General features: G+C 37.7%; 3 protein-coding genes across 4 annotated transcripts in view; 2 read left to right on the top strand and 1 right to left on the bottom strand.

The window, feature by feature from the left end:
* Nucleotides 1-3,569: 3,569 nt before the first annotated feature.
* On the top strand, nt 3,570-23,829 carry LOC135684258 (mannose-6-phosphate isomerase). 2 transcript variants are annotated; one of them, XR_010515866.2, is made up of 8 exons: nt 3,570-3,920; nt 7,276-7,403; nt 10,807-11,083; nt 13,530-13,670; nt 18,840-19,136; nt 20,219-20,427; nt 20,948-21,228; nt 21,729-23,829. XR_010515866.2 is itself a non-coding variant. In XM_065199730.2 (7 exons), exons 1-7 carry the CDS (start codon nt 3,809-3,811, stop codon nt 21,176-21,178), a joined length of 1,395 nt encoding a protein of 464 aa, XP_065055802.1. In that variant the 5' UTR covers nt 3,571-3,808; the 3' UTR covers nt 21,179-23,829. The 2 variants fall into 2 exon arrangements, 1 of the variants encoding a protein (XP_065055802.1); XM_065199730.2 differs by having other exon boundaries at nt 3,571-3,920; nt 20,948-23,829.
* Nucleotides 13,677-18,833, top strand: LOC148957709 (uncharacterized). The gene has a single exon (XM_089115177.1). The coding sequence runs from the start codon at nt 17,396-17,398 to the stop codon at nt 18,578-18,580; it is 1,185 nt and encodes a 394-aa protein (XP_088971303.1). The 5' UTR covers nt 13,677-17,395; the 3' UTR covers nt 18,581-18,833.
* LOC135684257 (uncharacterized) overlaps nt 22,520-26,433 on the bottom strand; it is a 23,892-nt gene continuing 19,978 nt past the window's right edge. The window contains exon 28 of the mRNA XM_089115176.1: nt 22,520-25,613. Coding sequence (XP_088971302.1) covers nt 25,578-25,613 — 36 coding nt within the window. The 3' untranslated portion in view covers nt 22,520-25,577. The remainder of the gene's footprint in view (nt 25,614-26,433) is intronic.

Below are 26,433 nucleotides of genomic sequence, written 5' to 3'. Positions count from 1 at the left end.
GGGTACCAGAGCCACATAAGTTCGAGAGCGGAAATAGAAGGTAGGAGTGGAAAAGCAAATGAGAGTCTATCTGAGAAGAAGGAATAAAGCACATTTCGTGGGTGCCAGAGTCCCCATTAATTAGGTGCCAGTTACCCTATACCGGATTGCTATCGGAGCGAAGTAACTTTCATATCGGATAGGGGTTGAGTTACACTACGCCACACCAATCCGATACACAACGCTCTGATTAGCGGAGTGAAATTCACTCCGCTCTGGAGGTGATACGAAAATCACTCCGGAGTTACTCCGTAGCGGAGCGTTGTAGTGTAACCGCACGAATCCGATATGCTCCACTTTGAAACAAAAGATTTTCTTATTGTTTTCTGCTTGAAGCAATTCGATCGATAGTGAACAATGGCGCTTTCTGAGATTTTGTTTCTGTCGGATGATGCCAAATCGAAATCGTGAAAGCATTTTCGTATTTGGATTTCATCTTTTCCCGAATTTTAATGAAGTGGCCCTTGGGCGAAAAACATACTTTAACACATCAGATAGCAACACAATCTCGCTGTCCGTCCTACGAAACCCACCATTTATCTCTCAGTTTCATGGTTGTTTTCGTCATTGTATGCATAGCTATTGAAAACGAATTTATAACAGCACATAGATTCGAAAATATCATCAAAAAATTTAATCTGGTGGATTTTGTGTACCAGAAATGCAAAGGAATACAGGCTTGTGAGCGAGCGGAGCGTCGTAGTGTAACTGCTACCCTAAATATCACTCCGGAGTAAAAGTTACTCCGCTCTGCTCCGCTCCGATAGCTATCCGGTATAGTGTAACTCTAGCCTTAGTATCATAAATATAGTTCGAAACTAGCCACAGAAATACTTATTTCCACCGCAGCGGTCTACAATACGTAATCCCCAGTGTCTTGCGTTTCGGGTACACAGGCTACCTTCTTCACGGCTAGATGCTCTTCCGCTTCTCCGCTAGGATTTCTATTTACGCGCTGAAAAACTTGTGGCTCTGGTACACTGGATACCAAATTGAATTCTTGTCTAGTGCAGAACATTGCCCGGCTGTTTTCTGTTTGGGTTGAATTGAGGGAGGTTGGGATCAAAAATTTGGTTCGGAGGAAAGTCGAAAAGTTTTTGCAACTCTGTTTATGGATATGAAAAGGTGATCCAATTCAATATTTCATTCAGCAAAAAAGTGAAAGCCATGGCTTCTTAGCCCCCCTGTCGCACGTGTCCTGGTTTCTGTTTCAGATCTGAGCCATGGAATAATTGATAACACTAAAAGCGGTTTGATAGATAAAAAGATAGGGTGATAAGGTCAAAAGTAGGGAAATTCCCTTGAAACAAAAACTCAAGTCCGCTTAAGGTTTAGGGGAATCCCATTTGTAGCTAATTACGGCTTATAAATTTAATAGGGAGCACAAAAATAAGTCAATTGAACAGACTTTTCTTAAAATATTGTCGTTTTCCAGTTTTAACGTAGCATCACAGCTTTTACCGAGTTTTTCAAGAATAAATTTTCCTGATATAAGATAAAGGTCGAATTTGAATCCAAAAAGACCATATCTTCTACGAGGCAAATCAAGGATCTCTGTTTAAATCCTCGAATTACCCTAGAAAGATTTTGGACTATTGAAGGCCCACTTTCTGCTGTGCAAAAAAGAGAACTCTTCCAGAGAATAGATTTAACTGTATATTATAAAGAACGCACTTCATACGTGCCAGAATTTATAGTACAATGGACATCCCTGCAACAAAATAAAGGAATGAGAACTAGATGACTAATTTTCTTAGGCACTTGAAAGTTCAATTTTGAAGATAATTTCAAACTTATTACAAATTATATCCAGAATTCAGACATTGAATGTTAATTCCTTGCTATGCATTAATTCACTAATTGATTAATCAATTAATTATCTAATAATTTAATAAATCAGTTAGTTCATTCATTCTTTATTTCATTCGTTGTTTATTATGGAGGTTCGGTAGCTATTTGAATTGCATTATATACGATACGTCAAATTAAAAAAGGCTTCTATAATATGAATCTGCGAAGTATATCTGAAAGTATATCTTGAAGTATATCTGAAAACATGCTTATTGTTTTTGTTTTCTTAACGACAAACATTACAATTTCATTTTTCATAAGAACGTAAAAGAGATTATACAATTAGGTTACATTAAGCGAAAACTTGTTACAAACTCTTTTTTTCAACTGCAGCAATCACCGGTAATGACCCAACATGCTGGAATTTTGTAGCCTGTCTCCCTGACCCCTAACTTTCAAGTAAGGGGTCTGGAGCACAGACTAAAATTTGAGAACTTAGGACCCCATCTCACAAGATCAAATTCAGTCTTAATTGGAATGGGCTGTTATTTGAAGGTCAAATTGTGAAAAATTTAAGCTTTCAAATAATTTTTAAGAAAACAGGATGTCATATGACAGGAGGTCGGACTGAAAATGAACAAATAAAACCATAATATGAACTTAAGACCACAATAAGTACACACTAGAGTATTGCAAAATGCCAATTTTCTGCAGTGGAAATGGGGCACTCTTTAAAGTTTAATGATGTTTTCATGTTTATTGAATGTGTTGGTTTCGTGAAGCAAGTTGATTTACTTTAAACAAAACTCCAAGAGAACAAAATGGTTTAAACTTTTTGGAATAGATACAAACCACTTCCAGTCCAGAACCAAAACCAATACCTTTATATATAAATAAAGATCGACAGAATTTTTTTGCCAACAAAGGTCATAGTTTTTTATATTTGTAAATTGAAAATAATACAACTTTTTAAATGAATTCATGTTTCGAAGGGTGTGGGAATGAAATGATACAATGGGCACGAAGCCAAGGGAACACGGGGTATTGCTTCCCAGCTAACAGATGTTACCCTTTTATACAATCATAATTTATGCATATGCCTTTTCATAGCTGTTTGATGATCCTGTTTGAAATTTGGGAGGGGGGGGGGGGGGGGGGGGTCCTTGTATCTTCCAAGCTATAGCTAGAAATTGTATTTAGCCGTTTTCATTGCAAACCAGTTATCATTGTTCCAATGATTCACATAAAATGACCTGTATGAGAGTATTAGGCAGGCAGGCCAAAATGGGACAAGGGGGCAGATTGCTTTGGGCCAGGAAGTTAAGAAACCCATCTTTGAGACTGTAAAATGAGCGTCAGATAAAAGTTAAACTTTAGTTTACTTTTCTTATTAGAGAGTTGAATTCCCCTTGAAAGTGTACGTGTCAGGTTTCCGGGGATCACACCAGCTTTCGATAGTTCTTGTGACGTCATCTTCATCAGGGTGCGCATAGCAGAACTATGCCCTGGGTCCACCAAATTGGGTGTACCTTGTTGTCCATGGAGTTAGGCGGGGTTAGGTAACTTAAGGGGGAATGTTTTCATAAACTGGATAAATGTGTATTTTGCCAGTTATATATCAAAAAGTATCTGGAAGTTGTCATCTGGCTCCTCCCTTGAGAGTATAAACGGCCGATGACGTAATCATTCTATAGAAGATGATCGATCGGCGATCAGTAGTGATTATGTAGTGATTGCGTAATGCTTGCACGTTCATTCACGAGACACGTTGTGCTCGTCTTGATGAGGTGCTGCTTCGGTTGTTTCACTGCTTGACTTTCCTTCGCAAGCTTAGTGACCAAAAATCCAACAATCCAAATCAGAAGCAAATCGCTAGTGAAGGAAATCGTTGAAAACTGTACGTAGAGCACCTGCGGGATGGTAAGACGGATTTTCAAACAGAAATGAGCTGGAGAAACTGTACTAAAGCTCACTCATTATGCTCTCAAATCAACGGCCTGTCGAGCCATCCTCTGTGATGTTTATTGGCCACCCAACCAAACAACAGTCCGACAACATCATCGTTAATATGGATAAGGACAAGGCTTCAGGTAAAACTTTGTTGTTAATTGTAGTGCACAGATGTTGTGTTTCAAGTAATAAAAGCCTCAGCAGTTATGAGAAATGTATGCCTCGAAACATGTGCACTGACTGGCAATATTTAATGCCGCCGATTTGCATGTGTGAAACGTTGGAAAATTCAACTCTAAGGTTCTTGAATTGCGTGAGGGTGCAGTTTCTATCTTTTCTCGTTTCAATCATATTATGTCCAGCTATATGGTGTTTATTCCTAAGCTTTCTTTGCGTCTCTTGGTTGGAGCAGACCGTCGTCGCTTTACTTCCTTCATTTCGTGTTCCTGTCGGACGTTCCTTTTGGTATAGCGAAAACAGGTTGCAAAGATCGGTGTATTACAGTAAATTGATGTTAAAGTTAGAAGCACTGTACAGTTTTTCATTATTAGGCCCTTTATTTGAAAGTCTAACTTCAAACTAAGGGTGGCAAGGCAGTCACCATGACTCTGTGGTTGAACTATGGAACAAACATATTTGTATCTGTTTTCTTTCTGAACAGCTACACAAACCAATGAGTTCATTGCCTGTGTTCTTAAAGATTACCTAATTCTTTATACTTGGAAAATTCTGCCAATTTCCTACATGCAACACAGCTTGCTGCTGTAGCAAGATTCATTCGCTCACCGTAGTTCCATTTTCCCCATATTATTTTTATTATTTTGCAAACGTAAATTCGATTGTTTATAAATTTCGTTCTTACTTACAGAATTTTCGAGAAGGCATCATCCGGAAAAAATTCAAACTAAACAGATTAAAAACGGTTTATAATTTTTCATACGACCTTCTCCGCGAAATCTCATCGAGATACCTTATAGTGAACCCTTCGCTTCCATTTTGTGTTTCCTAATATGAGCGTGTTTATACAATACGATCATCCATCTATAGACCCTGAAATGGGTATGTGGTTACTTTGTTAGGAATAATCTCCTCGTTGCTAGGGACGTTCGTGTCACTCTTTCATTTCATCTTTGTCTAGAAAGCCCATTTTTCACCCTGAAAATTAGGCCTTTTTAATTTTTTTCCGAATCCTCGAAAACCAAAGTCCAAAACCTCATATGGTCAGACAATTCAAACAAAATAGTGCATTCAGATTTAATGGCTGAATTTTGTGACTGTTGTCGCTTGTTTTTGTGTAAGGAAGCTGATGTGATATTGTATTTTAAGAATTTTAAATTAAACTTTTGGGTCCAAAGTATAGCTGATTTTGAAAATACCACATCGTTTGTAAAAAGTGAAGTGAAATTGCTTTCAATTTATCAGTAAAGAAAAACTCCTTATTACCAAAATAAATAACTTTGTCTGGTTCAGCTGAAGTCTGACAGGTTCTAAACTTTCTCTTCAAGTCTATGGTTGTAGTCCTCTTCTAGCCTTTAGACAGAGTCAGTGAGACATTAAAATTTTGTCTGTTTGTGTTACTGCTAAATTAGAAAGGCATAGTTTATTAGGCATTAAAATTTAAGTAACAACATTGGCCTCAGCCTCCCATAATTTCTATTTTTTTGTTTAACAAGGGTGCTTTTCCATCTTTAATCCATGTCCAAAGAATAATTTGTATAGATTTGTTAAAGGATTAATTTCTGGGTGTTTGTCTAAGTCCTTTTTGTTTACAAGCTTTGAACCAAGCTTGCTTATGATGATCTCTATTTTGCTTAGTTATTGCAGAGTAAACAGCAGACATTTTTCTACCATCTACTGCCATATTGTTTAAATTTATCATGCATTTTGATAAATTTAATCACTTCAAGGCACAGTATTTGTGGTTTGCAACTTGCAAATTAACATAGTCTTGGTATTGTTTAAAATTTGACTGTTGATTGCATTAAACATGAAATTCAGAGTTGCAACTAAGAAGCATCCTGTTTTTCATGCATGTAAATCTCTGCCTACACAGCATTGAGCACTATTTTATACCAATCAACAGGAAATTTTTGATGGCCTTAGTGTTGTATAGCAGTGGGTTGGTGAGGAGATATAGACTCTGTTGGCAGATTTATTGAAAACGAGAAAGTGATTGCCATCCTCAAGCATGAAACAAGTTTATACTTCATAGCAAGTGCATTGAGAAGTTTAAAATGCCTGTAGAAGTTAAAATAACCAAAACAATAACACTTGTTGTTCATAAGCAGCTTTCTAATTCTGTCAAACAAAGTATCTTATTTACAAACTGTTTCTTTGTTGCTGATGTAGTTTTTCAGAAGGGTGGGAATCTAAAAATGTATGATATTATCTGTTTTCAAGAAAAGGGCAGAAAATAGAATGTTGTGAATCTTGTTTTTGTTCATCAATGAAATCCATTGGAGACAGCAGTATCTTGAAACCACATGTTGCAAGTGGAACTAGAATATTCATTGATGAAAATTGCAGTATAATGCAAGGAACCTTTAAATTATTAACATTAGTGGCTGAGATAATCCAGAGCTAGCCTTTGTAATTTTGCTGATATTTTCTGGAACAAGCCAAAACATTTCTAGCTTTCCACTAGACACATCAAAGAATTGATGAATACTGCAAAATGTTGAGTAGAAATAAGAATGTGATATTACCAAGTGTATTGATAATATTGTAGTACGTCAAACAATACAGTGAAATGTTAGCACAATAAACTAATTAGCAGGAGTCACTAATTAACTTATCACTGAAGCATTATTTTTTTCAAATGAATTAAGACAGCATGATAATATATATGGAATAGTCACTTATTGTGTTGTTTGTGTTAAGTGTCAATGCAATTGTATCACAACACAGAGTACTCTGTTTTTGTGCTGAAAGGAGCAAACCACCCCCTTTTCTTGCAGATAGGTATGCACATAGCCATTACCTTTAAGAACTGAAATTCCAATACACTATGTTTGCAAAATTCTCAAAGCTGCAAAGAAGGGTAATAAAGAAAGGGAAGAAAACAGGAGGAAAAGAAGAAAGATATAAAATTTCTTGGTAGAAATTCATTTGAGGACAAATTGTTTTGAGCCAAATACTGCTTTAGAAAAGAGAAAGAGAAGGTGAAAGAAAGAAAAACGACAGAAAAAATAATAAAATCATATAGAAAAAGAGTAGTGGGATACGATTCTGATATCATGTTTTTTCATAAATAGCAGTTATGAATTCTAAGTTTGGATTAAGAAAGAATGGCTTTGGTCTTTTCGATTGATTGATGTCAATACTTCCGAGTTACAAAATAACATACATACATAAAGTCCACAAATAAAAAGTTTCAAAGTGCTTCTCTTTTGTTTTTGTCTTGGTCATGAGACTTCTCAGTGGTTATCTTGGCAAGAGTTATTCCCAGTTAGCATTTTAACTAATCATTACCTCTTATCATATTATTTATTCTAGGGATATTTCCTTTGAAATGTGCTGTTCAAAACTATGCATGGGGCAAGATTGGTGAGAACAGTATAGTTGCTAAACTAGCCAATCAGGACAAAGAATTCAAGTTAGAAGGAAACCAACCATATGCAGAGGTATAACAACTTTTTAACTTATATTGTTACTAATTTTTTTGAATGTGTGCATCATCATCATCATCCATCTAAAGCTTGCAGTGAATTGCAAAGTCTCTTAGGATCCAAATTCTGGGCGAGCTCATCATGTTCCTAAGACAAAACATTGCCTCAAATGTAGATATATTGTGGAATTGAAGTCTATATGAATGAAAGGTAAAAATTGGAAGGAATGTTAGCAAGGTTGAAACTGTAGCTTTCCCAATAAAATTTTTGGGAGATAATGTTTTGCTGTTTTGTTTTTATTTGTGACATTTTTAAGAATCCAGTAAAGGCAAAAGTATCTTGTCCAAAATTTAAAGTTTGATTGTCAAGATTCAACAGGTTCCTTTCCTTAACCTTTTATTTGGCTACCCAATAATGTTGTCAAATTGTAGTGTATTCGCTTTACAGCAATGTACTGAATGAGAAGGAATACAATTTGACCTCCCCCCCCCCCCTGTAATATGAAATTCATTCCGAGGGCACTGAATTTATGCCAGTTTTGCTCTGATTATTATGTTTCAAGATCCTTGTAGATCCCAGACACAATCCTGTTTTCTATGACTTGCCACCAATAGGCTGAACAAGGGATTGATTTAGAGCCTATTTGTGAACATAATTGGTTTCATCAGTTATTTTAGTTTTATCAAACTAAATCTTGTTAAACATCTTGTTAACTGGGACAATCTGAGGTAAATTGAGTAATTAGAACTTGAATACATTTAAAGATATTCAATCCTAAATGGTTAGTATTATCATTTGATTAGCCTGGCAAGAATCACGAATGTTTCTGTCTGAAACATACTTTGCTTTACATGAAAATTCAGGCTTATTTGGGCTGTTTATGATCCATATTTAGGATATTTCTGTAGATCATATTTTGGCAAAGTTTGGAGAGGGGAAATAATTGAATTATTATACACATTGAATTGTTTAAAGATTTTGGGGAATGGCGGCTCCAGCCTGGGGTAAATGGGGGGGGGAGAGAAAAGGTGTGTCACTGACCACGCCCCTTTCCCCCTGATTGAAACATTTTCTTCTGGAGGATACAACTCTTGTCTCCCAAGAAATGTCATTTAAATGTGTAGATCTAGATAACGTACATACACCCCCCCTCCCGAAGTTTTCTCATCAGGTTTGCAAGAATTTAAAGGACAGACTTTCTGAAAAAGTGGAGGGGACTAGTCCACCCCCATCCCCCACCCAACCCCCCCCCCCCCCCCCACCGTGGCTCCGCGTCTGTTCTCAACTTCCCTGCAGTTCTTATAGTTCGTATGACAAATTTCCTATTAATAGCTGGATGCACAACCCTTTGTCTTACTTAATATGGATTCTATTCAGTTGTGGCGGTGTATTTTAACAACCTACTACCCACGCAAAGAAATTGTATTCCAGGGACAGGCTATCATCAACCTTTCAGTTTTTAAGTTGTAACGTTTTCTTAAGTTTTTTTCTGTTTTTGACGAGAACGCTTGCATGTTATTGCACTGATGTTATTCAATAACTGAAGTCCAAAACATTTGGTTTTTTTTCTTCAGTAAGGTGGTTTCCCTACAGACATGCTTGCCAGGTACATTCGTGTGTCACAGCATCCTTTTGAATGCCTCGACTATTTTCATTGTTTCCATCATAATTCGTTTATGAGGCTTGTGACTGTTTTATCATTCTTTCCAAATGATCACGGGTAAGGTTTTCCCAAAGATCTGAACTGCAATATTCACCGAGCGCAACGATTGGGTGGGTAACAGTGTTCTGTCCACGTGAAAAGACTGTTCACATGTGCAATAGGTCATTTCATCGATTGTTTGTACGAGACTTTGCTTCCACTAGATTTTGTTCGTCACGTGCAGTGTCCTGAAAAGTCTTCATTATCACTTTAACAAATTCCCTCAAGCTTTGGTAAACCTTTCCCAGAAAACAAAGGAAAAGGAAGGTCTGTTTTGGCATGGTGCTTTAAATTCATTTGCTGTTCTTTAATTTCTTTTGTTTTAATATGACTGTTTCCTAACCCTTGTCGGTTTATCAGCACCTGGGAACCTGTACTTTCAACAGAAAACCTGCTTATAAGTGATTTCATTTTAAGTCTTTGAATATTTACAGAGAGAAAGGTATTTCCAGGAAGTCCAGAGCTAATTCGACACTTTAAAATTTTGATGTTCAGAAGGATTGGTCCTAGAATATATTTTTTTGTTTAAAGCAAGTTGAAATAGAAGTTATTCTCGGTTAATCGAGTAATTAATTATTAAGCATCTTTGTTTTGTTGTCTGAATTGGTTTCAATATCTCTTTGGGTTATTGCAATCGGTGTCAATAATAACTGCGAAGGAAAAGTTCAGAAATATAGAAGCAGGAATTAGAAATGTCTGTTTCGTAGAAAACTTAACCCCGCTGGAAAGAGTGGTTAGAACAACCATTGTCGGTTTATTGATAATTCTAGATGTTGTTGACTGTTATACGTGTGCAGATGAGTCGATAATTTCACAAAATATCTTTGGAGAAAGCGTCTAGAAGGTGAACGCCGGCCGGGCTTCTTAAGAAAACCACCTGTAGAACTAACCATGCATTCAGTACCTTGAGGGCAGCATCTGAGCTCTTTGGCCGAAGATTTTGTAATCATAAAAACCAACGTGTCAAAAGAAGTGCTAATAGTTCTACCAAGGGAAGTGCATATGGTCGAAGTTACTGGAATAGCTAACCTCACAAAGAATTTTGACCCGCGCGTGGAACGTTTCCACTTGTCCACGAGGGGGGAGCTTGTCCATGAAGGGGGCTTGTCCACGAGGCGTCTTGTCAGTAGGAGGTGCCTGTTACTGAAGGGCGCTTGTTAAAGATTTCTTAATTGCCTGCGGTCTTAAGCAGGCTCTAGTCTTTGTAGATGTACGAACACATTGCCTGTATAATTTTGTTGATGCGACTTTATCTGATTAATGTATAGCGGTAAGATAACGATTTTCTTATTTGTTAGATGTGGCTAGATAATGCATTGGTTTTAAAAACAACGGGTTTACTATCTTATAGGTGAACTAATATTTCATTGCGGAAGTAATTGTTTTCTTATCGGAGCTGTAGAGGCTCTTTCATTTCATGGCGGAACGACATCTTGTAATCATTTACAGGGTGGGGCCCCCGGGTATCAAATGTCTTGTTATCAACAATGTATTATTAGCTATATATCACCTAAAAGTACCGAGGCTTTAGCCTCCCTTTTGACGTTTCCCCGGTCCAGTAGCCACCACAAACAATCACAACGAAAAGCCTTTGGTTTCGTAGACGTTTTCGAAATCTGATATTCTATGCCAATTTATTATGTGATTAAGTTTAACTGTTGATTCTTTTTATGTATAGTTTAGCCATTAAACTGAATCGTTTTCGTTTTTCTTCAGCTGTGGATGGGAACCCACATCAAAGGACCTTCACGCGTGGCTTCATCAAAATACAAAGGAAAATCTTTGAGGGATGTGTTCATCGAGAATCCGCGATTGCTTGGGGATCATGTATATAAACGATACGGTGTTCAGCTACCATTTTTGTTTAAAGTCCTTTCAGTCAATAAGTCGTTGTCCATTCAAGCACATCCTACAAAAGAACACGCAAAAACATTGCATTCACAATATCCGGACCGGTATCCAGATCCGAATCACAAACCGGAGTTAGCAATCGGTAAGTGCAACCCTTGGCCTTGACTTTCTGCCATCTGTCACTCTTTGTGAATATTCATTTATTCGTTACGGTTGCGAGCACTATGGTATCCCAAAAATATAATAAAAAGGCTCCCGTAAGGAGCGAAAAAGAAAGAAACTGAATTAATACACGAACTCCTTCTTTCCTGTGGTTTCCTTAGCCCTCCTGTTCTTCTTGGTGAACCTTCTTTCGCTTCTTTCCACTTCTTCCGATCTTCGGCGTCTTTCTTCGTGCATCTCCTTTCCAAATCCTTCTTAATGACATCGGCAAGGTTACTCGTTGGCCTACCTCTCGTTCTTTGCTTTTGGCTCTCCGTCTCTTTGTACGTCTTCATCGCTTGTGCCGCATATCCTCCGTGTCGGATCGTATGACCCAGAAACGCCCATCTACTCCGGTCCACCTCTTCGCTTGCGATTCCTTCTCCGGATGTTTTCTAGACCTCATCGCAACCCATCTACCTTGGGCAAAAGACCCGGAGCACCCTTCGGAGCAGGCGCCGAAGGAAAGCGTCCAGGATGTTCCGGTCCTCCAACCCTATATACCTGGTTGGGCAGTTGAAGAAGAGGACGGGCATGACAAAAAAAATTGTGAATATGCGTAACTTCAATTTGCTAGCCTACAGGGGTGCTCATTATCGTAAAAAAGGGGATTGATAAGTTAGCAAAAATGATTAAGCAGATGTACCTGACTGGCAACAGTTATAGCGGCGCTGTGTAGCCTACTCCGGAAACAGCTTATTATTAATACAATCTTTTATCACTGACGTTCCCTTTGGCTCCCAGCATAGAGTTCTCGTGAATATTGTTGTAAAACAAGTTTCGGCTATAGCACCTTTGCTTGTTTGCATTTTGGTAGTTGTGTAAGTTTCTGTCATAAATGGAATGGGACATCTACACGAGATTGTTGACCGTGGCCAGTAATTTTTTCGTATGCATTTTGTAGATTGTCCAAAGGAATTTATTTTACTAGCTGCAATTAAGCTGGCAACAGCATGCTATTGGTTATTTGACGAAAAAAATTCAACCTTAGTTAGTGCTAGCCTTACAAGTACTGACTAATGGCTTATTTAGAACACTAGAAATTGTTTCATATTTGAACAGGCTATATACAAGTTGTACTTCGAGCTAATTGCATTGAAAAATTTTTTGTAACAGCTAGTTAGATTTCATTTCAGTCCTAGTCATTTGATGAATTCGTTTTGGTTTCATCTTTTCTCTATCTCACCACGTTTACGCTTTTAATCAAGTTTTCCGACTTTAGATGAGATAATCATCAAATTTATTCAAAGTGTCTTACCAGAAAAATAGATTATGTTTTACATGACACAAATTAACTCAGGTAGGCAAACAGACTCTTAATAAATGCGACCTTTTTGAATTGGTTTGTGTTTTCAGCTGTTTCTAATTTTCCAGCAGGAGATATGGGGGCGTGCCTTACAACTGTGAAAATGCGTGCAAATGGTAGCTAAAACTGAATCTTACTCTTAGAGCCTTAGGGATTTATCATTAGGGTACAGGCATATTGTTTTACCTTGTACAGAATTCCATCCCTCATTTTTTCTTGGAAATCAGCGTATGTTGCCAAAAGGGTAATATGCTTACTTGAAAAACCGATCGGACCCCTCTGCTTATATATAAAGCTTCCCTGGTTATGTGCATCTTGGGTCATCCCCCTTAAATATAATATGGAACTTGCATTTCAGAATAATTATGTTGTTTCTGGGTCGACAAGGACGCATATTCTTTAAGTATTTTTCCACTGCCTAGAAAACATGATGGTCATTTGTCCGGCCATTGTTAGTAGATCGATGAAAACAAAACAAATGTAATTGCCATTCCCAAACCTCTCTTTGTTGTTATTGTTTTCGAAGGAAGGTCTCCGGGTCTGAAATTATTATAAATAAGAAGTATTAACCTTTTTGCACTTTGTTTGCCATCAGAAAAGTTTTCCATGTAGCGAATAGAGTTCTTACAAAGAATTATATTAAAACTTTTTGGGGAATTTCTGGACACAGATTCATAAGACATGAATTTTATGCGCGTCGTATATTGTCGGCAGCACTTCCCAGCAATCGAAAAATTCAACCTCAGAGTCAATGATCGCACATTAAATCATATCGACCCCCAAGTAGCTATTCTATTGCATCTCGCTGTTGCTTTTAGCAATCAATATCCTTAAGTAAACATTTTGCAAGGACTCGTCAAAGCTGACCTAATTAGCCTGTTCAACCACTAACAATTGGTTACAGAGTCCCAAGCGTTACTGTTCAGTGCGGCATTTTTTCTCAGTTAGACATTGTGGTTTTGTCCGATTTGCGGCACCAACAATTTTCTTTAACAATTGCCAATTACCAATTGATCGCTGATTTACATTTCTGTTAATTTAATCTGTCTTAATTACAGCCTCAATTTTCTTCTCATTCTAGCTCTAAACAGATTCGAAGCCCTCTGTGGTTTCAGACCAGCCTCTCAAGTTTTGAATTATTTACATGATGTCCCAGAATTCCTTGCAGTCGTCGGTCAGCCAGCTGCCGATGAGTTGATCAACGCAGAACACGTGCATTCAGGTTTGTCCTCCTTGCTCAGTACCTTACTTGTTATCATCAGGTTTGCCCTATACGATACAGGGTTGTTTATTTGCGCAGTTGTCTGGAAATCTAAGCACTATGAAGCTTGTCACAACGAATCTATTTAGATTAGGGGGTGGACCATAGAATTAAACTTGCCTCGAACCCAAACCGAACCCAAGGGCCTCGAACCCAAATATCTGTAAGGAACTGAAAGTTGAACCTGAGTTATTCTAGGTTAAAGCCATTTTTGGGAAGCTCTCGGCTTCGTTGGTGAATATTTAACATCTTGTGTTTCTTTCCTTTCCGCTACCTATTATTTAGCTATTCTCAACAAATTTTCATATCATACTCTGCTATCAAACGTTCTTCCAAAAGATTCTTGCAAAACTAAAGTTTGCTCTATCCCTCCTTGCCCCTGGTGGTGACTGAAATTGAAGTGACTGAATACTGTAGCTGGTTTGTACGTTGATCCCATGGATCGTCTTTGCCACTTGGAGGTATTTACATAGTATTTAAGGGAAGCCGAGGACGGCAAGGTTCCCTTTAGCACTTCTCAATTTATATTAGCATATGTTACCAAACAACATGCTTTTGCTACTTTCTCAAGACTTGCTAATTCAGCGAGCTCGGGTTTTCTTACTTAAGAGCCCGGGCACTGATCAGCTGTTTCTTAGATCAATGTGACGCCCAGGAAAACGTATTTGGTATTAAGCTCCTAGGCGTCGATTTCCAGTTATGGCTAAGCTACTGTTTAAAGGCTTATCTTATGTGTATCCAAAAAGAACCTTCATTTTATGTCTCAAGTTAATTCACTCTTACAGCCCGTCGTGACAGTAAATCCTAGCAGAATTGTTTGGAATATCCTTGTTTATAGGCATTAAATGACCACACAAGCTACAATACCATCATCCACTTACAAAACTTGATCAATCCAGAATTTCTTGGCATAAGCAATGAACAGCTGCTGCCCTTGAAAACGAGGTTGACTGCTTATTGGGTGGACGGCCTAATTCTTAAGTCCCGTCTCCGTTGTTGACGTATTTTTGAGTTCAGAACGTCTGAAAAGACACTTTATTGCAATCAAGAATAGCGACGAGTCTTTCATGTGTTGGAGCAGCGTTCAACTGAAGGGGACAAATCTAAGTTTCTTCGATTCACATAGTCCCCTCAAAAAACGTTTGTCGTTGCCTAGGTCGAAACCTCTGCTTTTAATTTAGAGTAACAAATGCTTGGGGAAACCCAGCTTCGTCTTGCTTCAAAGAAAACTAAATATTAATTGTCATTTTAATATCTGCACGAGCTACTGGGATCTGAGCTAGCGAAGTGTCAGACATGGCTCTATGGACAACGGGTTCTGATATTGTGAATCTTCCAAAACGGACTGTTGTTGAAAATGATATGCAATTGCTAGGCCATTTTCAATTTTTCTTCTCATCAAAAGAGTACTAATAAATTAGAATTTGGAAAGTACCTTTTGGCAATATGTAGAGCCAAAGTATGTTATTTGTTGTTGCAAGGTTACATCATGTCTAAGCAATTTGGCTGCATAGGAAAATTTCAGCATACAATAACTGTATTTGCTTATTAGGCTGTCTTGCTAGAGAAGTTCAAGTTATTCATTTAGCGAAGCTTTATTGATGGGATCTGCAAGGATTGCGTCCTTTATAATGGTAGTTTAAGGTTGTTTTACATCAAACAGACATTCATCCTCACGTGCTTAGCCTTGATAAGAAATGGGTAAAGCCTCTTAAGTTATTTTCTTAATTTAAAACGTTTAAATATTTAAGAGCGGATTAAACTGTGGCTCATAGCACAGATCACCGGTTTAGCTGTTTTGATAGCAGAATGTATACTTCGAAGAAGCGATCACGAAGCGTACCTGACCTCCTTAGGCGAAGTGATTGTGTTCCAATACAGCATTGTTCAACTTTTTTACAACACGTTTTTTACAACATTCCATCAAAAGGCTGTATCATCCAGGCAGCAAATTAGCTATTTATATATCCTTTATCAGCAGAAGAGACTTGCCTTTTTCTGCTTGATGAAAGTAAGTTGGTGATACAGATGCTAATGTCTTTTTGGAACGGACACAGCCGATACCATTGATAATATTTCAGGAGAAAACTTTAAATGAATGCGTTGTACTGCGCCCTATTCGAGAATGCCCCTCTCCCTGTATTGAGCAATCATAAAAAATGTCAGAAGTCTGCATATGCTGCAACATTTGCATGGATGCTTCAATTACAATGAAACGTGTTTATTCGTAAACTGGATGTACCTATTACACATCTGACCTGGAGATTGACGAAATAAAATTAACATTTCAAATACTGTTAGTGGAATTGAAACTGACCAAAAATTTCAGTCTATAGAAGACAGGTCGATTTAGCTGTAAAAAGTAAACGCTTTTTTACGTTGTTGCTTTTCCAAGGAATATAGTGACAACATGCGGAGTTTTAAAATTTCTTAATGGATGTAATGTGTTCTTTATCTTATTCTGCTTTCGTGTACAATCAGGCTCCTTGCATGATATAGACATACCATATTGGCCATGAAGATAAGTTTCTCGTGGATAATCGGTAAGCCGACAGAGTAAGCTACAAAAAATGCGATTGAAGACATGCTTAGTTGAATCAATGTCTTAATTTGTCAGTCATCCATCACGTCACTGGTTGATGGCTTGCGTCATTGGTGCCCTGGGGCTAGAGTAACACTCCTTATCCTCGTCTTTGCTGTTTAGGCCGAAACAAGCCATGTCTGCATATTAACTTGGGACTGATGATTCACATGGTGCCCCTAGGGGCGTCGAGAGAGTGGTTAGGAGGGGCAAAAGGTCCGGGGCCCGTGCTCCGATGGGGCCCGTGCTCCGATGGGGCCCGTGCTCCGATGGGGCCCGTGCTCCGATGGGGCCCGTGCTCCGATGGGGCCCGTGCTCCGATGGGGCCCGTGCTCCGATGGGGGCGGGAGTAAGGTAACAAGATCTATTTACAATGCAAAGAGCTACTATTTCAGCTACTTATACGGAATCAACGCCTGAGTGTCTATCGCAGAGAAATGTCAACATGTCCTTGATTCATGTAAAATGTTTTTGCGCATTCTTGTAAAAATTCTTAAAAAACATGTTCAACAATTGTACCTAAAAAGGCGTTTCCCTAGTTCTCCAGGAGATTAAAGGGCGTGGATATTTTCTTAAGGGGTCCAGTTTTGTGAATCACCCCGGGGCCCGAGCTGCCTCTCGACGGCCCTGAATGCCCCTCCAATACGAAGCGAATCACCCATCAGTCCTTCCTTCTTCCACAAACGTAAGCATTTCAATCTTGAACATCGATGGACAAGGCTTGGACAGCAGGTTTTGGAGATGAGTTCTTAAGAGGGTTTATCTACCAGTTTATCTTGGATGTTTCTGATCCCAAGTTGAGCTTAACTTACAGTATTGTTTATGTGTTGCACCAGTTCTTCGTTACTGCCAAATAATTTGTTGGTTGTTTCATAAATTGCTGGTAAAGTAAAAATTTTCATTGAAGATCTCAGGGTTTTTGTAGGTTTAGTATGGACATTGTAAAGTAGGTTTTGAATTATTTCGTTGGCGTTAAATAGCTTACTAGCTATATGTATTTTTTGTTCATTCTTGCCAACGTAAAAGAAATTGTTAATAATAATAATAATAATAATAATAATAATAATAATAGTAATAGTAATGATATTAAGTATTAGGTGAAAAGATGAAAGAAAGTCTAAAGAAAGAATATAAGAGAAGAGTGAAAAAGATACTGAAATCTAAGCTTAATGGAGGCAATATGATAACTGCCATAAACACTTGGGCTGTTTCAATGATGAGATACACGGCACCTTTCGTTGACTGGAGAAAGGATGAGCTGAAAGAAATAGATCGGGGTACTCGTAAAATGATGAATATGTACAGATCACTGCATCCCAGAGATAGTGTAGCAAGACTCTACCTACCCCGTAAAGAAGGAGGACGAGGACTTGTAGAAATTGAGGATTGTGTTCAGCTCGCAATTTTGGGGCTTGAAAACTATGTTCAGGATAGCAAAGAGAGGATATTGTCATCAGTGAGATGCGAGGCAGGAGAAAGAGTGTCAGAGAAAGATTTCAAGAAGCGAAGAAGAGAAGAGAGGCGATCAGAGCTAGAAGAAAAGGCGTTGCATGGACAGTTTTTCAGGCAGACAAAAGAAATAAATGACCCAGAGTCATGGGGATGGCTCCGGGACGGGGAATTGAAAAAGGAGACTGAAGGACTGATAATGGCGGCGCAGACCCAGTCATTGCGAACAAATGCAATTAAAGCAAACATCGATAAGACGCAGAGGGACTCGAAATGTAGAATGTGTAATCAGAAAGAGGAAACAGTAAGCCACATTGTCAGTGAATGCCCAAAACTGGCACAGAGAGAGTATAAACGTAGACATGACTGTGTAGCGAAAGCCCTCCATTGGGATGTCTGTCGCCTGTATGACATAGATTGTGGAAATAAATGGTACGAACATCAACCAGATGGAGTGGTAGAAACAACAAATGTAAAGATTCTCTGGGATGTCAATATTCAAACAGACAATGAAATCCAGGCAAGGAGACCTGACATAGTGGTTGTCAATAAGAAAGAAAGGAAGTGTTACATCATTGATGTTGCAGTCCCGGGAGATGTGAGAATAGCTGAAAAAGAGATAGAGAAAATCGAAAAGTATGACGAATTAAAGAGAGAAGTGGAAAGATTATGGAAAGTGAAAGCAAAAGTTATTCCTATTGTCTTGGGAGCCCTTGGAACAGTAACACGAAATTTGAGCAACTACATCAAGGAAATTGGAGTCAAGACGCAGATAAAACTAATACAAAAATCTGTACTTTTAGGAACTGCAAGAGTGTTGAGAAAAGTTCTCGAGATCTAAGATCATGGGTATTGATCCGATTTCAAGAAACATCAAGAAAAAGCCAGTTATAACATCAGAACTGTGTACATCAGCATAATAATAATCCTTATTTTCTTACACCGTTTTGTAATTTAAGCAACATTGCGTTGTAGGATCGATCTGAGATTATTTTTGGAAGCTTATGTATACTTAAATGTTTGCTTTTTTCAAAGCCATTTTTAAATTTTGTACCACAAAAAGATTGTTTGCATATTTGAATTTGTTTGCTTTGTTGCAGGAGGAAATAAATCAGAAGCTGTTGCGAAGGCGCTCCGCCAGTGCCTCTCATGCGTGATGAATTGCGAATCCGAGACCGTTAAGAAACAGTTGAAGCTACTCGTGGAGAGGTTAGAAGACAGTCACTTGAATCGTCAGGACACGACGCCATACTTAGGTCGTTTGTTTATGCGAATTTACAATGAATTCCCAGGAGACGTTGGTTGTTTTGTTATTTATTTCTTGAACCACGTGATTCTGGAGCCAGACGAAGCTATTTATCTCGCCCCCAACGTGCCCCATGCCTACCTCAGTGGGGGTAAGTATCCTTTAAGAATTAATTAAGTTCCTTATTTTTTTGCATAGCTTTTTGCAGTGTTTTGGCTGTTTATCATTAAATAGGGTTATTATTATGGTATCTCCTTTCAAATTGCGCCTTGATCAACCGATGCCATTCGCAGTGTTGTTTGCAACTTTCTTTTAAGAAGCCCAAAACCAGTTGTAGAAAGTTGTCTTTATATTGACAAGGGCAACCTATTCGACTGCTAACGATTTTTGCTCTAAAAAGTTTCGAAAATTGTTCTAGGGTCTCTTGTCTATTCATATTTTTACTTTGAATTAACTTTGTAAAGCTCTTCAAACAGCATTTCAGGATCTGTAGGCAGTATGAAGGACCTCATTGTCTTAACATCGAGGGTGTCCATTGAATCTTATTTTCAAACAAACCGATTAAGGATATGTGTCTCGTTGTTTTTAAACGATGTATTTCTTGTGCAAGTCTCTTTGCTTTGAATGTTGTTATTTTTTATTTGTTTTATTTTAAGATTTGTTAACCTAAAGTGAATCCCCCTAACGAGAAATCTCCTTATTCAAGTGTCAATTTGTTATTTTGGTCTTGATTAAAAGATGAAAATAACGATGTCATGTTACAGGCCTGGCCATTTGAGTAGAGCCATTGCACTTGCTCCTCTCCAGGCTCTCCTGAAATGGTGGAGGGAAGCTACAGATTGCTCTCATAAATTGCTCTAAACAGCAAATGGATCTTCTTGAAGTCAATTTTTCCTTTAGTTCTATTTTTTATTTATCTACAAATAGCTCACCTGGAAATTATTGGGAGAGCTATTTACTGCTCCCTTGCTAAAAGTCTCATGACCAGGCCAGTTCGAAAATTGATTCAGTGGACAATGCCCTTTGCGATAACAAACCTTGTGATTTGACAGCCTCAAATAGGTTCTTAAATACAAGTTGCTTGGGCATAAGGTGCTTGTATGTTCTCAAATTGTTAGGTTCTTTTTGTGGGGATTTACTGTTCTTGTATCTGTATTTTCTTACAAAACCCGCTGGTAGAAGCAATTAAAGATTTCCTTTCTACAACGAATTTGTCTGTTTTCTAATCTTCAGACTGCATCGAATGCATGGCCTGTAGTGACAACGTTGTAAGAGCTGGCCTAACCCCGAAGTTCAAAGACGTCACGACATTGTGTAACATGCTAAATTATCGCCCAACCAAAGCGGAGGAGAATAAATTCAAGTACACTGTTAAGCCAAATGACGAATTTGTCTGTACATACAATCCACCAGTCGACGAGTTTGCAGTTGATAAAATTAAGGTATACCTGAAGTATGATTATTTACTTCCATATAAGACAGCCCATCTTCCCTTCTGTTACGCATCTTGTATTGTCAATTTATTTTCCAGTCTAATGTCTTTCGAAGTTTTCCAAAACTGACTCTTTGCCTTGCTTGGTAAGTTGTGTCCCTACCTTTGCAACTCGCATCTTCTTAGGCTAAACTGTGCTCAAAGTTTGCATTTAAACGTTTCAGGGTAAATTTCTCGTCCCAATTCTTACAGAAACGTCCCAATTTTGACCATACGACCTTGGGCAGGTCCAGTAGCCATAGACGAATAATCCTACTCTTAGGCTCGAGTAAAATATCCTTGAGTTACTGTTTTAAAGCTTTGAAGATGAGTTGTATCCTGACGCAAGCTGACACTGTTTGTTTCGTTTGATAGGTACATTGCGGCTTTACTTGCTATGTAGCGAATTCCTTGGCTTAAAAGTTGATGGAATTTTGATTATGTTATGTCGTTTTTATTTAGAATAATATTTTATCTATTTCTTGTCTTAGGTACCTAAAGGTAGCACAAATTATGCACTTGCTCCAATAAACGGACCTAGCATCGTTTTAACAGTCAAAGGCAAGGCAGCAGCAACTAATGCATTGAGCGAAAATGGCGACGAAGTGGAGACTCTCCAGCCCGGAGCAGTGTTATTCATTGGTGCGAATCAATGCCTAAGAGTCATCACTGTCCAGGAGGATCTTCTCATGTTCAGAGCCTTTTGTGAGCTGCAGACGTGATTTATGAATTTGTGGATGTATATCTTGCAGTATTTTTCTAGATGCGTGAGGTAAATATATAGAAAATTGGTACAGTATGTAGGTGACATTGAACGAGTGATGACCGTTGCTAAGCAATCGGCTTCAGCCTCAACTTCCTTTTTCTAAATATGCAAGTACGCTTTATGCACAAATTTAATTTCTTTCAAATTGAAAAAATCAACCGATGCCTTTTATTGAATGTAACCTACGCGAAAACTTAAAATGCATTCCAATAGCCGACACCCTGCGACTCCCCTACGACTTCTCTGCGATTCCTCTGCAACTTCCCTACGAGTTCTCTGCTACGCCTCTTCCACTCCCCTGCAACTCCCATGGGACTCCCCAAGAAGCGAATTAACAACTTAAGTGCGGGATGATGCGTTGCATTTTTCAAAAAAAACTAGTCGAAAATCTCCTTACTATCAACATGGCATCTCCATTATCCCATCAGCACAGCTTTATGTGTGATTATGCTACGTTTATAAGATCTGTCCATTTAAATTAAAAATGATACCATCTTCCTTCATAGCATTATACCACCTTCCATTCGCTAATCCAGAAGAAAACCCTTTAGCGAGCTCTTTTAAGCTTCCTGCGCTCGTTGAGCAAGTATTTGAGTTCATCGAAAGATTTGAGTTCATCGCAGGATGGATTGGGCAAAGTACCTCGTGTAAATGCACCCATTTTGAACGGAGAATGTTCCGTTATTTATTTGCATAAGGTTGCTTCATCTATAGATAATACGCTTGCTGCTCGCATGATTGTTAACCGCTGAGCTATGTTGCACTATTACCGAAGCTTATTCACATAATTTATGCACGGTTTTCGTATATTTCAACTGTATAGTACATCTGTGTATTATACACGGTTGTACAAAACCCCTGTGTCAGTGCTTGACTGTGTACACAGTGGAAAACCTCTTACTGTGCCGATTTTTTTGTATCTTTACCAATAACGTCAACTGTGGTACCGAGATTTTGTATCGCTGGTATGATTTTCGAAATGACAAAGAAAACAGTCTAGTCTATCAGCCAAAATGTGAAAATTAATATATTCTACCATTATTGTCGTTAATTGTCCTTGCAAAGTTTGCTTCAATGTAAATTTTTAAGGTTGTAACATGTCCAGTACCAAATTTGAACTTCTAGTGCAATTTTAAAACCCATATCCTGAACTTTGTGTAGTTACAACAATACGAGGGTAGATCATGTGAATATTAAAGAAAGTCTTAGCTGAATCCTAAGCTTTACCTAACCTGCATCTTTATTGGCTTTGAAGCGATTAACATCGAGAGAGAAATTGAAAAGTTTTGACCAAATCATATTAACTTCTTTCTTATTTATATTAAGTGATAAAGTAGTATTTGTCACATGCTGGACATTCTCTGACCTTTTTAAGAAATTTCTCCAGCACTTTGCTCCGCGTTTGCAAAGTTATTTTGGAAGCAAGGAAGCTGTTTATGTTTTGAAATGCCATGACTTGTGTTAATAACAGCTAGATACCCTGGTCCCACACCGGGGGTATCCTCCAACAAAGCCAAGTAAATATAAGCACTCCAAGTTTATACACATCTTACCTCTGTCGCCCGTTTGGCAATAAAGTTCTTGTGATAACGTCGCGACGCGTCGGAGACTGACCTTTTAACAAAGCTTAAAAATACTGGAAAAAAAACTTTGTTGTTTTGTCTGCTTCATGTTTTTCTGTAGTAACTTCCCAATACACTATGTTTGATGTTATTTTTAAGCATGATAAATCCACTTAGGTTGAGACTAGAGAATTGGGATGTTATAATGGAAAGCTTGCTTGCCTCACCAGTCACTGCTGTCATACCAACACATAATACCTTGCTTCCATATAGGACGGCTTGTGTCTACATGTCTTAGTGATGTCGTCTAGTTTCTATCACGATTTGGCACTGTTGTTATCTATCAAGTTCAGGCAGATCAACTGTAACTTTCGGTGCCTCGTTTGCATACTGCCTCGCTTGAGACAATCTTTGAAATATACAATAGTTGTCTGTGGAATACCTAAGCCTAAACTGTGCCATCATGTTGAACATGGCCCATCCACACCTGATTGCCAAACCATTTTTTAATTGTGATATTGCTGCCTGAAACTCGAGATAGTAATTTAAACTAAACAGCAACTATATAATCTTAGCGGCTAAACTCTGTACAGTTTTAGGGCTAAGGGATTTCTCTATGGCGTTGTGCTACTTGAGACCACGACTATATTCGATGATAGTAATTGATCAACAATCAGCTGCTTTAAAGATTTGTGACAAAGATTATGATGAAGTTCTGGTGTCTAGCATAATTTGGCCCTCCTAAAGCTGTTTTTTTGATCCGCCCCTAAACCTCGTCAAACCATTAAATCCCTTTAATGCAACGAGAAACGCCAAAAAACATCTGTGATTGATAAGACGAACTTAATAGAAGCCAGCGCTCATATTTTTTGAATAGAAACTTTATGTCTTAGTTTTTGTTGTACACATCAAAATAGCGAACACGTAACGCGTTCAGTTATGGTAGTCTTCGCTCGAATAATAAAATGTCAACAAAATACGCTAGTCCTGTTGCATAGTTTCGAAAAGCTGTTGCAATCATATGAAAATTTATGTGCTTATAAAACTTAGTATTCTTCTTTGTATTTTGTTCTTCAAACCAACACTTTCTGTCTTGGCATCCTGCTTTGATATGTCATCCGAATCCCACGGGAAAGCTTGGTGTCGACTTAGGCCGGATATGACGTCATGCGATATATCAAATAGTCTTGTACAATTGCAAATTATTGTTGATTTGGGCGGAGGGAAATTACCCCCAATGGCATTACTCTGTGTAAGTTCTTAACATCCACCAGAAAGACTTCCCATTGATCAAAGTCTGCTAATGCATTTTTCGAAGATTCTTATTTCAATTAAATAATTGTGTTGACAGTATCAAACGAATATTAGATTGTCCATTTTGCATTTCTAGAAATGACGATATTTTGATCAAGCTACCTGAAACTACCTTCTTAACAGCTTCAAATTACCTACTAAGTCTTGGAAATCATAAAAAAATGGCTCGATTGAAAATATTGAAGCTGTTAAGAAAAGTGTTTGACAAGGAGGAAGATCGAAATTTTTTTTGCTAAAACCACAGGCCTATACGCATTTATAATAATATGCATATTGAAAATAAAAATATGCATTGGACATATTGAAGCTTTTGGAATTCTTTAGAGGAAAACGAAATCGCACATTTTCGCTTTAAAACTCAAGCTAACATACTTGGAGAAATGATAGTTTTTTTACCAAAAATTTTCTTGACCAGAAGTGACTTACACACGTTCTCAAGCTTGGGAAATGGCAAATTATTTATTGCATTGACCACATATCACATATTCAGCAATATTTTAAACAAGAAAAGAGTTCCCATTTTTTGCTGGGAACAGAAGTATTTACATTTAGGCAAATATGACTTTTTACTAGATATTTTCATGAACAAAACCACCTTCTTTCGCTCAAAACACTCACAAATGGAAATCTAATATATGTATCAACCATGTCTAAACCTTTACGTAATCTTTTGGCAAAAAGCAATTTTTACTCAAAATTCCAAGCCCAACACTTGAAAAAACGGAGGGTTTTTGACAAAAACCAAAGACTATCTAGTTAACCTCTTAAATCTTCGGAAGTGGACAGTTGCATTGACAATGTTGAAGATTTTTACTTACGTTTTAGTCAGAAAACAAGGTCGCCTAATTTTGCTGAAAACCTAGACCGGTATACTTTGAGAAATGATAGTTTTTGACTAACACTTTTTTGAGTAAAAAACAACTTATTTGAGCTTCAAATCCTCGGAAATGAACAGTGAATTTCTCTATTGACAATGTTGACAATTTTTTATAAAACTTTTGTCAATAAACAAAATCGCCTGTCTTAGTATAAAAACCCAATCCTATGGAGTGGGTATAACAATAATTTTTGCTTAAATATTTGCTGAATATGAAAAATTGTTGCTATGTTTCAGTCTTGGTAACAACTTAATCCATTTTGTAAAAAGAGAAATACTGAATGTATTGCAGAAATTAGGTTTAAGGGAAGCGATTTAAATCGGCTTTTCCCAGCTTTGAGAGACACGTTACTCATGAAGATCAGAAATAATTCAAAAGCTATCTGCAAGTAGTCAGACGATTTTTCAAAATGCTGAGAAAAATGCAACAGATAAAAACTCGTCTAATCCAATTTAGTCTTAAAGAAAGATTGTCCCTCTTGGCGTTGCTTTGTTCAAGAACTGACAACAATTTATAACCCGAGAAAACTAACCATGAAAGACAACCACAATGAAATCAATCGCGATATAATTTTTATTTACAAAAATTTCATCACTCAGCCTCACTTTCTTCGGCTTCTCAAACTTGATTGTATTTTCTGTGGGAACAAGTAAAAAAAAAGAAAATCTTAAAATAAAATGATAAAAATTGAAAGATCTAAAAAGAAATAATTATGATAGTTTAAGAAATGACACTAAAGAAGGCATATTAATTCATCACGAGTTCTTGATATATAAACTTAGGGTAAAAACAACCCCCCAAACCAGCACAGCTGCTTTCTGTAGATCTCAGTCGAGAACAACTTAACATTTTTGCCAATGATAACCAAAAAACGAAAGAATTGTATGTTTGATCGTAGCATTGTAACATTCAAAGGAAAGGTTGACAAAATTCAACGAAGCCTGTTAAGGTAAAAGTGAGCAAAATCGGTGTGGATAAGGGGGGCTCACTCAAGTCCTACAAACTTAGGGCAAAAGTTGCAATACGGCATACTGTCATTTATAAGATGTACCCTTTTCGACATTTGCTTCTTAAAATAAACCTGCGTATTAGAAATAAGGTACTTGATAAGTTCTTCTGGACAGGTACGAATCAACATCTTGCAAAGATTGCCTCAAATTTCAGATTAACTCTGATAACTTTTTATCAGTCTATGTTTTACAAACCATAGGGGTTGATGATGATGATGATGATGACTTAAATGTCTCTATCCAGCACGGTTTATTTCCATGCAAAACTTTAGTGGTTTATTCAAAGTAAACGAATACGATTTTGCTTTACAAAAATTCTTACAAATAAATTGAAAGATTTTAGGGCTGGAAATATAAAGAGGATGATCGTATTAAGAAGATAAATGTGGAAAGCGGATTTTGGAGGGGTGGAAGTATGGGGGATGCAAAATGTCCCAGCTTTGAAAT

This window comes from Rhopilema esculentum, chromosome 21 (genome assembly GCF_057945365.1).
Source record: "Rhopilema esculentum isolate cy_ngs chromosome 21, ASM5794536v1, whole genome shotgun sequence".
NCBI classification, from domain to species: domain Eukaryota; kingdom Metazoa; phylum Cnidaria; class Scyphozoa; order Rhizostomeae; family Rhizostomatidae; genus Rhopilema; species Rhopilema esculentum.
Note: the sequence above shows the minus strand (reverse complement) of the source record. Positions and strands in the feature narration are given on the sequence as shown.